This window comes from Staurois parvus, unplaced genomic scaffold, assembly GCF_062004578.1.
Source record: "Staurois parvus isolate SC_StPar_1 unplaced genomic scaffold, SC_StPar_1.0 ptg000234l, whole genome shotgun sequence".
In the NCBI taxonomy this organism is placed as follows: domain Eukaryota; kingdom Metazoa; phylum Chordata; class Amphibia; order Anura; family Ranidae; genus Staurois; species Staurois parvus.
In genome coordinates, this window is record NW_028318030.1 from 7,369,075 (window position 1) to 7,381,844 (window position 12,770).

Below are 12,770 nucleotides of genomic sequence, written 5' to 3' on the forward strand. Positions count from 1 at the left end.
AAAGATAACTGTAATCAGTTGCAACAGGTTTTGCCGATCAAGCAGAGGAAAAAAATATGGAATCACTCAATTCTGAGGAAAATATGATGGAATCATGAGCAAAAAACACTACAGTACACCACTAGTACTTTGTTGCACCACCTCTGGCTTTTATAACAGCTTGAATTCTCTGAGATATGGATTTAACTATCGACAAACCGTATTCATCAATCCGGCCCAATTTTATCTCATTACACTTGCTGCCAGATCAGCTTTACAGGTTGGAGCCTTGTCATAGACCATTTTCTTTCATTTCCACCATAGATTTTCAATTGGATTGAGGTCCGGACTATTTGCAGGCCACGCCATTGACATTATATATCTTTCTTGAAAGAAAGTTTTCACAGCTTTTGCCCTATGGCAAGATGCGTTATCATCCTGAAAAAGTATGTCATCATCACCAAATATCCTTTCAATTGATGGAATAAGAAAAGCGGCCAAAATCTCAATATAAACTTGTGCATTTATTGAAGATTTAATGACTGTCCTCTCCCCCGTACCTTTACCTGACATACAACCCTATATCATCAGAGATTGTGGAAATTTGCATGTTTTCTTGAGGCAGTCCTCTATATACATTTCATTGGAATGGCACCAAACAAATGTTTCAGCATCATCACCCTGCCCAATGCAGATTTGTTATTCATCAATGAATATCACTTTCATCCAGTCATCCACAGTCCATGATTGCTTTTCTTTAGTCCACTGTAACCTGTTTTTTTTTCTGTTTAGGTGTTAATGATGGTTTTCCTTTGGCTTTTCTGTATGTAAATCCCATTTCCTTTAGGCAATGTCTTACAGTTCAGTCACAGACATTGACTCCACTTTCTGCCCATTTGTTCCTTATTTCTTTTGTTGTGCATTTTCTTTTTAAAGGCATATTGCGTTAAGTTTTCTATCTTGATGCTTTGATGTCTTCCTTGATCTACAGTACATTTCCCTTTTACAACATTCCGATTTGATTTGTACTTGGTCCAGATTTTAGACACAGCTTACTGTGAACAACACACGTCTTTTTCAACATTCTGTGATGATTTACCTTCTTGAAAAAGGTTTATAATCCTCTCCTTTGTTTCAGCTGACATCTCTCATGTTGGAGCCATGATTCATGTCAATCAGCTTGGTGCAACAGCTCACCAAGATGTGCAAGTACTCTTTTTAACTGAAGACTAATTAGCAGATTTAATCTTGTGCACATGTTTGTTTTAGAATTGCAAAGCACATGGTGATTCCATAATATTTTCCTCAGAATTGAGTGATTCATATTTTTTTTTATCTGCCTGATTTGCAAAAACAGTTGCAATTGACTACAGTTTTCTTTCTTTTTTATTTTTTAAGTGTTTATTAAGGCCAAAAGGTTGGAATGTCAAATGAAAATAGTTTTAAGGCATGTCTGTGATTTGTTTTTTTTTTCCTACACAATTAAACACTGAAATTACCATTCTCCAAGAGTGGTGAATCCATACTTTTTTGTCAGTGGTTATAGAAAAAGTATGAACTAAGGCAGTCCATAGATTACTTTATTTTCTTTCCTTTCATCATGGGTGGAAGTAAAGAAAATAGCTCAATTCTCCCTTCAACACAGTCAGATTGCTTCTCGCAGCGCTACTGAGTTTTGCCGGTAGGCGAGCACGTGGCGCCTTCCCGGCTGGCAGAACACAATGGTTACTGTTAGTGGCTATAGCTGCTGGCAGTAATTGAATGTCAAAAACATCTAACAGACTGGTTGTACCAAAGTCGATAGATGGATTGACTTGAGTACAATCAGCCTGCTCATACACATTAATATTCTTTTCATTCACGTGGGCTGCATAAATGAATCTCCTGCTGTATGCTATAGTATTCTGACAGCGCTGCTGGCTCTCAGAATATCTGAACAATGCCTGCATTTGATTGGATGCTAGGGCTGTTCACTGACAGTTTTCCCCTTGGCTCCTTTAATCCAGTGTAGACGACAGCACCACCCACAGAGCGAATTTAGTCTTATTTTGCGTGAATTGGATAAAATTTGATGCATGTATGGCAAACTTTACTGTCAAGTATTACATGCCTTGGTCAAGCTGCCTTTTGATTAGTGTGGACAGTTTTGTGGAATATAAACATCAACCTGAGTAAACATTAATTTTGTAGTATGACAGGAAAATGTGTCATATTCAGTACATTTTGATTTCAACTTGGACTATACCTGTCTATAAGTATTTCATACTTGACCTGCAGCCCTATGTGTTTGTATTACCTATTTGGTGAATCCTAATGTCCTTATAATAGGCATTACATTCACCTATAAAAAAAAATATATTAACGATGAACTCTAGGCTACCTGCAATATATACCTATGTAATACATACTGTATAGGAGCACTATTTTAACTGCTAAATACTGTAATTTGTATTTGTTTGGCAGTGAACCAGACCCCTATTTTTCTCTGCTGCAGTTAAGCAACACTGACAGGTCTTTTCCCTCCCCCAGCCTCTGACTGGGCAGTAAAAGGAGAAGCAGCAGACTAATAAGATCATTTCACTGTCACTCTGTTGTCTCCTCCTGACAGCAGGTTCCTTTTTGGCACATAAGCACTGCAGCATACCGAATTGTGTTCTTGTGTTGCCTCTTCCTCTCCCTCGATCTCTGCTATACACTGGACTGCAAGAGGCTAATACAAACTTAAAATACTTACACTGCTTTTGTAAAAAAAATACATTGCATTATGTATTAATAAAAACAGAGTTGCATTAATTGTTATATTTGCATGAATTTCAGCTTTAGAGTCTCCATTAAATCTTTCTGTATAGGTCTAACTGTATGCCTGTGTTTCAAAGCAAACCCAAACACTAATGGCATGGCACATCAAAGCAGAGCATAGCCTTATTTTCCCTGTGTTGCCTACATGCATATGTTATGCATTACAAAACCATTTCTGTTTATGGGCGAGAATTGTCTGATATGCAGAATCCTGCCTATAATTTACTTAACCTGTACCATGCCACCTGGTTTTAATTACACTATTAATCGGCACATATTTGAGCGGGCAATTTGTCCCTGACATACATTACAGCAAAGGAGGGTGCATGGAGACCATCACTTTCACTTTGTTTGACACTGGCAGCTCTGGAGCAAGTAATCCACATAATAGGTATTATCAGTGTAATAGTCCATGGGCGCTCGCAGAGCTGAACATATTGGTGTGATTCAGTCAGTTAGCCTCACTCATTACTCAGAGAGTTAATGGATTACAGTAATTGCTTCAGTCATCTCTGTTTTCATAATGTGCCTCGGTGTCCCATTCTAATGCTGATTAATGAACCTTCTGGGCTCTGGCGGGAGGAGGTGTGCTGGAAATATCCTCAGCTTTCATATATCCATAACAAGCCTTGTAAAGGGCCATGCAATATGCTTGCAATATGGCACCATCTCTGCTGGTTAATGAACTATAAGTATCGGTGCAGTGTGTTACAGGGTGGCTAGGATTAGCTTTATTTTTATTAGAGTAGACCTGTTACAAAAATAGATACTACACACAAGCAAATATGGTACATGCCAACACTAACAAAAGACATTATTTTGTGTTAAAAAAAAAATACAAAAAATAAAATGTACATTTTTCTTGTGTTGACTAAGATAATGGTGTTTCCCAGCTCCCTTGTGTCCCTGCATGGATCACATTGTTTCAGGGTTTCAGGCTACTAAGAACTTTTTTTTTTGCGTTGGAGACTGAAGAAGGTTTATTGTTTAGTAAAAACAATAAAAAGGTGTATCACTGTATCATAATAAAAATGTATTATCTCCTTATTTAAGTAGGATTATCTGCTGAAACATATTATATTAAATATTAGAATGTAGTATATATTCAAGCTTTACATTGAATAACCTGATTACTTGTGCCATTCATACTCTGAATTTGTTGTCGTGCATGTTTTTATTCATAATGGGTTTGCTATATCATATTAAAACCTTCAGTGTGGTGGGGATTATAAAGGTCATGGAAACATTTTTCAAATAAATTTATGAAAGAGCTAATAAATTAACATTGGCCACAGAATTGATGATGGAAACCACTGGTCCTGGTATCTACAGACCGAATTAAAAAAACAAATCTTTGTTTTTAGAAATTCTCTGCACACTAAATTATGGTTACTATTCTGTAAATACTTAACAAGTTTGTTGCACATAAATGAATTTCAGTGTTATAATCATTTGTGGCCATTTCTAGTATATCAAAAGAAAGAAAGGCGAGTGCGTACACAAGCAATATACCGTATATTTTAGTCTTTACAAATATTTGAAACAAATGGACTTTTGATGGTGCCCCAGGATCTAGTAGAACACAATGTTAAAATTATTCAGATTGTATTTAAAGCACTATACAATTAAAAACCTTTCTGTGAATCAAATTTTTTGTTTACAGGAATACATATATACATTATGTTGCCAAAAATATTGAGATACCTTTCCAAATAATTGTGTTCCAATCACCTCCGTGGCTACAGGTGTATAAAATCAAACACATAGGCATGCAGACTGCTTCTACAAACATTTGTGAAAGAATGGGTTGCACTCAGGACCATTCAAGCGTGGTATCGCAATAGGTTGCCACCTGTGCAGTAAGTCCATCCGTGAAATTGCCTTGCTAATAAATATTCCACGGTCAACTGTTGGTGGTATTACAAGAAAGTGGAAGCAACTGGGAACAACAGCAACTTAGCCATGAAGTGGTAGCATACCAAGACATTTTGGACAATTTCATGCTCCCAACTTTGTGGGAACAGTTTGGGGATGGCCCCTTCCTGTTCCAACATGACTGCGCACCAGTGCACAAAACAAGATCCACAAAGAAATGGATGAGTGAGTTTGGGGTGGAGGAACTTGACTGGCTGGCATAGAGTCCTGACCTCAACCCGATAGAACACCTTTGGGATGAATTAGAGCAGAGACTGCAAGTCAGGCCTTCTCATCCGACCTCAGTGCCTGACCTCACAAATGCGCTTCTAGAAGAACGGTCAAACATTCCCATAGACACACTCCTAAACCTTGTGGACAGCCTTCCCAGAAGAATTGAAGCTGTTATAACTGCAAAGGATGGGCCAGCTCAATATTGAACCCTACTGACTGGGATGCCATTAAAGTTCATGTTTATGCAAAGGCAGGCATCCCAATACTTTTGGCAATATCATGTATATATTATTATTTATATTATTATTATTATTAATAATAATAATAATAATAATAATATATATTTTTTTTTATTCAATTAAGATAATACTCTCAATATCCAACTTAAACCGTTCTTAGTTGAGGGTATGTATCAACTATGGAATATCCAAGGGGAAATTCTGTTATTCTCTACATGTTTCCTGAAAAATCGCTTCTTCAGGAGAGACGGAGGCACTATATAGCTACAAATAAATATAAAATCTTAAATGGTACATTATATTTACAATTATGTAAAAATGAAAAAAGAACACTTTATTTATTTAAATGAGATCGGAATACTCACTGCAGTCAAATGTGGAACTCTGCTGACATATAATAGCCTGTGTCACTGGAATGGCTATTTTATGGCCACTGGGAGTAAATGGGAAATAGGCTAAATAGGTCAGTTTAGACTGACCTTGCCCAGCTATGGAGTCCAGCTCTGTGTGTAGCTTTGTGTAGGATGTAGTTTTCTGGAAGTGATCACAATGTACATAATGGGTCTAATAGTAATGACTATCATATTTATGTATTTGTATGTATTGTTGCAACACGAGAAGAAATCTTCGTCCTTGCATTGACTGTACTTTTATTTTTTATAAGCCATCGCCATCATGTTTTACATGATCAGGATGTAGATCGCCGGACTTGTGTCCCAATGAATCACCTCTGGCCAGACCAAGCTCCCTACACTGTGTGTAACAGCTCCCTGTCTGAGTATGGAGTCCTGGGTAAGTTATACCATCCAGCTATACTCCTTGCCATGGCCATAATCCACTTTACTTAGTGCTGTAATGACAGATGTGTAATTTGTAGGTTCTGCAAGAACTGCTAGAGACTATCAAGTTTGTTACTTTGTCAGTAGCTTCTGAAAAACTCTTGTGGTTCTTTTTTTTTTTACCAGTTGGAATATTTTAAGCAGCAGTAAATTAACAAATTAATTTTCCAAACCTATACATAGCCATGAAAACAAATGTTTTTTTCCTTTAAATTCAGCCCAACTTCTACTTTTGAACCTCTGCCAGAATATAGCCCTAAAATCTCTCAAAGTTTGGCCATACACTTGTAGACTTTCAAAACGAATTGCATTTGCTTTTAACATCCGATTTTGGAACAAATGGACTTTCCCGAACCAAAACTAAGCATTAGAAGTAATTTGAGAAAAAGTTTTCATTCTTCTCCAAGTTTTTATTATCATTCTGGTAGAAAACCAACATCAATTCAAACACATTTTCGAGTAGAAAATCGAACTAATGTTCTTAAAATAAAAAAATTAGGACAAAATTCTACCAGTGTATCCAGCTTTACTCTAACTTTCCTCAGTGCTACCTCTAACCCTAAACATCACACTGAACCCTAAACCCAAGCCTAAACCACCGGTTTAACCACAATCTTATTGTTGACCTATCTTAAACGTCACAAACAGAATAGTAGGCTATAGTGCAGAAAAAGGTATGCAAAAAAATTGTGCCATGCTATATAAATAGAAAACAATGTTGCTACTAATATGCAGTGTGCTAATTCCTCCTCACTGAATAACTTCTACCATGTACAAGTAATAGGAGCATACATACTATGAAATCATGCACTGCCTTTACACATGGCTTATTATTATTATTATACAGTATTTATATAGCGCCAATAGTTCGCTCAGCGCTGTACATTACAATAGGGGACAATACATGAGACAGTACAATAACAATACAGTGCGATACACGAGCGGTTCGAGGGCCCTGCTCCTTGGAGCTTACAATCTAGAAGGGAGGGGATAGTGGTACGGGAGGAAAAGCTGTGGGGGATGGAGTGGTAGGAAGAGTGGAGGAGATTGGCCGTCAGCAGGAGGTGGGGTAGGCTTCCCTGAAGAGGTGGGTTTTTAGAGTGCGCCTAAAGGAGAGTAGATGATAGTCTGATGGATTGGGGTAGGGAGTTCCAGAGGATGGGTGATGCCCTGGAGAAGTCCTGGAGGCGGGCATGGGAGGAGGAGATCAGGGAACTAGAGAGAAGGAGGTCTTGTGAAGAGCAGAGAGTGCGTTTTGGGTGGTATTTGGATATTAGGTCGGTGCTGTAGTTTGGGGCAGAATTATGGACAGCTTTGTACGTCAGTGTTAGCAGTTTGAATTTGATCCGTTGGGCAATCGGAAGCCAGTAGAGGGATTGGCAGAGGGGGGTGGCCGAAACGGAGCGGTTGGTAAGGTGGAAGAGTCTGGCTGCCGTATTAAGGATCGACTGAAGTGGGGATAGCCTGTTGTGAGGCAGGCCAGTGAGGAGGGAGTTGCAGTAATTGAGTTGTGATATGATGAGGGAGTGGATGAGCTGCTTAGTAGTTTCTTGGGTTAGGAATGGGCGTATTTTGGTGATGTTGCGGAGGTGGAGTCTGCATGAGTTTGTTAGCGATTGGACTTGGGGCTGGAAGGATAGATTGGAGTCTAGTATGACACCAAGTACTTTGGCTTGCGGGGTGGGCTTGATGGTGGCATGGTTGGACGTGATGGAGAAGTCAGTGGGGAGGGGGGGGGGGGTGCGCGGGCTTGGGGGAAGACTAGGAGCTCGGTTTTGGAGAGGTTCAGTTTAAGGAAGTGGAGCGACATCCAATCTGATATGTCGTTCAGTAGGCTGGGGATTCGGGCAGAGACTGAAGGGGTGAGGCGAGGGGTCGAGAGAGAGATTTGCGCGTCATCGGCATACAGGTGGTAGTTGAAGCCGTGTGAGTGTATCAGTTGGCCAAAGGAGGAGGTGTAGATGCAGAAGAGAAGGGGCCCGAAGACAGAGCCTTGAGGGACCCTAACAGAGAGGGAGAGTGGGGGGGAGGTGGCAGTGTTGAAGGAGTGTTGCGATGGGTAGGATGAGTGCCAGGAGAGAGCGGAGTCTCTGAGGCCAAGGGAGTGTAGTTTCTTGAGGAGGAGGGGGTGGTCGACTGTGTCGAACGCCGCAGAGAGGTCGAGGAGTAGTATCACTGAGTAGTGGCTATTAGCTTTGGCAGTTAGCAGGTCATTTGTGAGTTTCAGTAAGGTGGTTTCGGTGGAGTGTAGGGGACGTAAGCCGGACTGTAGGGGGTCGAGGATGTTGTTGTCGTTGAGGTGGGAGCTTAGGCGAGTATAGACTAAGCGCTGAAGGAGTTTGGATGTAAATGGCAGCAGAGAGATGGGTCTAAGGTTGTTCGGGTCGGTGGGGTCCAGGGAGGGCTTTTTAAGTATGGGAGTGATGTGTGCGTGCTTCACAGGGAAGGAGAATGCACCAGAAGAGAGGAAGAGATTAAAGATGTGGGTGAGGGAGCGTAGGATGAAGGAGGAGGGAGATCGTAGGAGTTATGAGGGGACAGGGTCGAGGGGGCAGGTGGTGAGGTGGGCTTCAGAGAAGACCTTGGTGACCTCTTCGGTGGTGGGGTCGAAGGAGTGGAGTGTTGAGGGGGCTGCTGTGTGAGGGATGTTCGATGGGGTTAGATGGATGTTAGATGGGGTGGTGGTCTGAACAGTGGTGAGGCCAAGGGGGAGGGGTGTTGAGGAGGTTGCTGTGTGAGAGGAGGTAGGTGGAGTGGAGGTCTGAGCAGCGATGTCCCTGCGAATAGTCTCAATCTTCTTTTTGAAGTGATTGGCAATCTCGAGGGCGGTGAGTGAGGTACTTGGTGGAGGTGGGGGCAGAGAGAGTAGAGAGTTGAAAGTGGAGAAGTAGCCGGGGAGGATTGGAAGAGAGGGTATTGATGAGGGTCAGAAAGTAGGCTTGTTTGGCAGCGTGGAGGGAGGAGGTGTAGGTGTGGAAGGCAGATTTGTAGCAGGTGAATGCTATTTGGGACCTGGTTTTGCGCCATAGTCGCTCCAGCGCACGACTGAGTCGTTTGAGAGTTTTGGTATGATCAGTCTGCCAGGGCTGGAGCGGGCGGGGTCTGATGCTTCATGTGGTTAAAGGCGCTAGCGAATCTAGAGCTGATGACAGTGAGTTGTTATAGGCAGTCGTGGCCAGGTCGGGGCAGGACAGGGGAAGGATGCTGTCGTAAAGTTGATCAGCCGTGGAGAGGAAGGGGGCAGGGTTCAGGTTGCGGAGGTTCTGGCTGGTAATAGTTTGACATTTGGGGGGGTAGGCATTTGAGGACAAGGAGACAGAGAAGGTGATGAGGTTGTGGTCAGAGAGAGGGAAGGGGGTGTGTGTGAGGTTCTGGGGGGGGCAGAGGTGGGACAAGAGGAGGTCCAGGATGTTCGCGTTGGAGTGGGTGGTGGATTGTATGCACTGAGTGAGAGCAAAAGAAGAGGTTAAGTGGAGGAATTGAGATGTAGCCAGGTATTGATGTTGACAGGGATGTTGAAGTTTTCAAGGATGATGGTGGGTAGCTCGGAAGAGAGAAAGAAGGGTAACCAGGAGGAAAAGGCATCAAGGAAGCGGGATACGGGTCCAGGAGGCCGGTAGATCACAGCAATCCTCAGGGGGGTTGGAGAGAAAAGTCGGATGCAGTGGGCCTCAAAGGAGAAGGATAGAGAGGGGGGGTTTGGGAGGACTCGGAAGGTGCTCAGTGGTGACAGGAGCAGACCAACCCCACCACCTTTTCGACCGTTGGGTCTGGGTGAGTTGGTCCAGATGAGACCTCCATAGGAGAGTGCTGCAGGGGAGGTGGAGTCAGTGGCTTGGATCCAGGTTTCCGTGATCGCTAGGAGGTTGAGGAAGCGGGAAACAAAGAGGTCGTGGATGGCGGTGAGCTTGTTGCAAACTGACCGGGCGTTCAGAAGTGCACAGGAAAACAGGGGGGGGGGTGGTTTTGGGGAGCAGAGGGACAAGTACTAGGTTGAGGGGGTTGCGGCTTACTTTTTTATATGGTAAAATATGTCTTCTGCTTGTATTTAAACTGATGGTTGTGTGGGGAGGCGATTAATTTATACAGTTCAGCTTAAAAATGGTGCTTTTTTTATGTCAGCTTTATCAGATCTTGTATTTATGGCAATGTCTTTTTTAAACTGATTGCCTAATTTAATATTCTTCACGGAAAATAAAGACATTTTAAGATCACCAATAATTAAAAAAATGTCTCTAGAATATCATTTGACATAATACACAAGGATATTATGGGCTTCATGATCTAAAGTTAAAGGATTATTATTTATTTACTTTTTATTATTGTAAATTTTTATTAAGGGCCAGTGCCCCTTTTTTTCAGAGCATAGCTACAACAACAATAATTTGGTTGTAAACATTGCAATAAAAGAAAACCACCATCAGTATAAAAGAAAACAAAAAATATGAACATAAATAGACAGCATGGTAATCTGCACAGTACAAATATATCGACATAAACCTGCACATCGTTGGATTACATTATTTGTCAAAGGCAGGTTATCTGGAAAGGTGTCTAGATTATATAAGGGCGGGGGGAGAGGGAGAGAGGAAGGAAGTCTACCAAAGGGAGAATTATCCCATAGCTCCCAAATAGAGCGAAAGTGAGCTGAGTGTTCACCCACTAGAGCTGTAAGATATTCAATTTCCCTGATTTCAGAGATCGCTCTTAAGAGGTGATTTAGCATGGGAACATCAACTGATTTCCAGAGTCGTGGTATCACCCTTCTAGCGGCCGTCAGTATATGCATTCCCAACCTCTTAGATTGCTTAGGGATACCCCTAAAGGGTAGCCCCAAAAGAAAATGTAACGGGTCCAGGGAAGGGTAACATTGAGTACTTGCTCCAAGACGTTTCTAACCATAGCCCAATAACCCGTAATCTGTGGACAAAACCAAAAGATGTGTGCCAAGGTGCCTTACTCCTCTCTTGCCCCTCCAGCACTTGTCAGACAGACTCTGGTTAATCGCATGAAGCACTACAGGGGTCTTGTACCAATGCATCAATATTTTGTATACATTTTCTTTATACACAACACAATGAGAGGTCTTAGCAACAGAATCCCATATCACCTGCCAACATTTCAAAGAGATTGGGCATTGGAGTTCATCCTCCCATCTCTTCATATAACGATGAGGACTTGCAATAGGAGAATCTTTATTGAGAAGTAGTTTATATAAAGAGGTGATAAGATGTTGTTGGGAGGGACCTTTAATAGCTATCCTCTAGAAATCTGTGGGGCCATCTAGCGTTAAAGAGGACTTCAAGGAATGGAAGAAATGACGGAACTGTAAATAGGTGTATCTGGCTGATACAGGTATTGTGGATTTCCACGCCCTAATCTCCTCAAATGACTAAATCCTGAGCAAGACTGGATTGGTTAGATGACGAAGTTGAAATATCCCATTAATTGCCCAAGAGCTCATTTGTGGGTAGGACATACTATCTGGGAGCTCCGGATTATATAAAATTTTTAATAATGGAGAGCATACGGACAGTAACTGCTGAGATTTCACACAAGTTGACCAAACTTTCAGGGTAAACTTTATAGATTCAAGCAAAGGAGGGGGAGGAGATAGAGGTAACGTATAATGAAAGGGGCGTAGCAATGAACATGTGTGGATCGGATAAATATAGCCTAATTCAATCTCTGCCCATCTATTCTGAGGTTTTTGGGTGAACCATGATAGTGTTTGTCTCAGATGAGTGGCTAAATAGTAATTGGTAATATCTGGTACCCCTAAGACTCCATTATCTCTAGATGATAAAAGAATCGTTCTTGCTATTCTGGGCTTTTTGGCATGCCAAATAAATCTAAGAATTGCTCATTGTAGAGTTTGCAGTTGAGCATGAGGAATCGCGATTGGTAGAATCTCAAAAGTGAGAATTTATATTCCTTCCCCTTCACAGTCACTTCCGCTATGTCAGGGTGTGCTCTGATCACTACTGCTAATGGTTCAAGACACAACACAAATAGGAGCGGGGACAGAGGGCATCCCTGTCTAGTTCCGCTGAACATGGGAAAAGTATCGGATGTGGCATAGGGAAACTTAACCTGAGCGGTAGGCCATGAATACAACGCCGTAATAGCATTAAAAAATGGCCCTTGTATTCCCACATGTCGCAGTAATTCAAACATAAGGCCATCCCAACTGGTCAAATGCCTTCTGGGCATCTAAACTTAGCAGTAGTGCCGGTGTTCGTGAGCCGTTGAGTATGTCTACTAAGTTGATCGTATGTCTAGTGTTGTCCCCTACCTGTCTCACCAAGACAAATCCCACCTGATATTTACAAATATGTTGGTTGTTGTGAGGAAGCCTGGCCTTTTATACCTACATATACAGATAGGTCCATACAGTGGGGATCGAATGTTTGGGCACCCCAGCTAAAAATTTGTATTAATGTGCATAAAGAAGCCAAGGAAAGAAGGAAAAATCTCCAAAAGGCATCAAATTACTGATTAGACATTCTTATAATATGTCAACAAAAGTTAGATTTTATTTCCATCATTTACACTTTCAAAATAACAGAAAACAAAAAAATGGCGTCTGCAAAAGTTTGGGCACCCTGCAGAATTTATAGGATGCACTGCCCCCTTTGCAAAGCTGAGACCTGCCAGTGTCATGGATTGTTCTCAATCATCGTCTGGGAAGACCAGGTGATGTCAATCTCCAAGGTTTTAAATGCCCAGACTCATCTGACCTTGCCCCAACAATCAGCACCATGGT

The 12,770-nt window shown here is 41.7% G+C and overlaps 1 protein-coding gene across 3 annotated transcripts in view; it reads left to right on the forward strand.

The window, feature by feature from the left end:
- OGDHL (oxoglutarate dehydrogenase L) overlaps positions 1-12,770 on the forward strand; it is a 235,275-nt gene that overhangs the window by 172,647 nt on the left and 49,858 nt on the right. For all 3 annotated transcript variants that reach the window (XM_089680055.1, XM_089680053.1, XM_089680054.1), the window contains exon 16: positions 5,830-5,957. In XM_089680055.1, the coding sequence (XP_089536181.1) occupies positions 5,830-5,957 (128 nt within the window). The remainder of the gene's footprint in view (positions 1-5,829; positions 5,958-12,770) is intronic.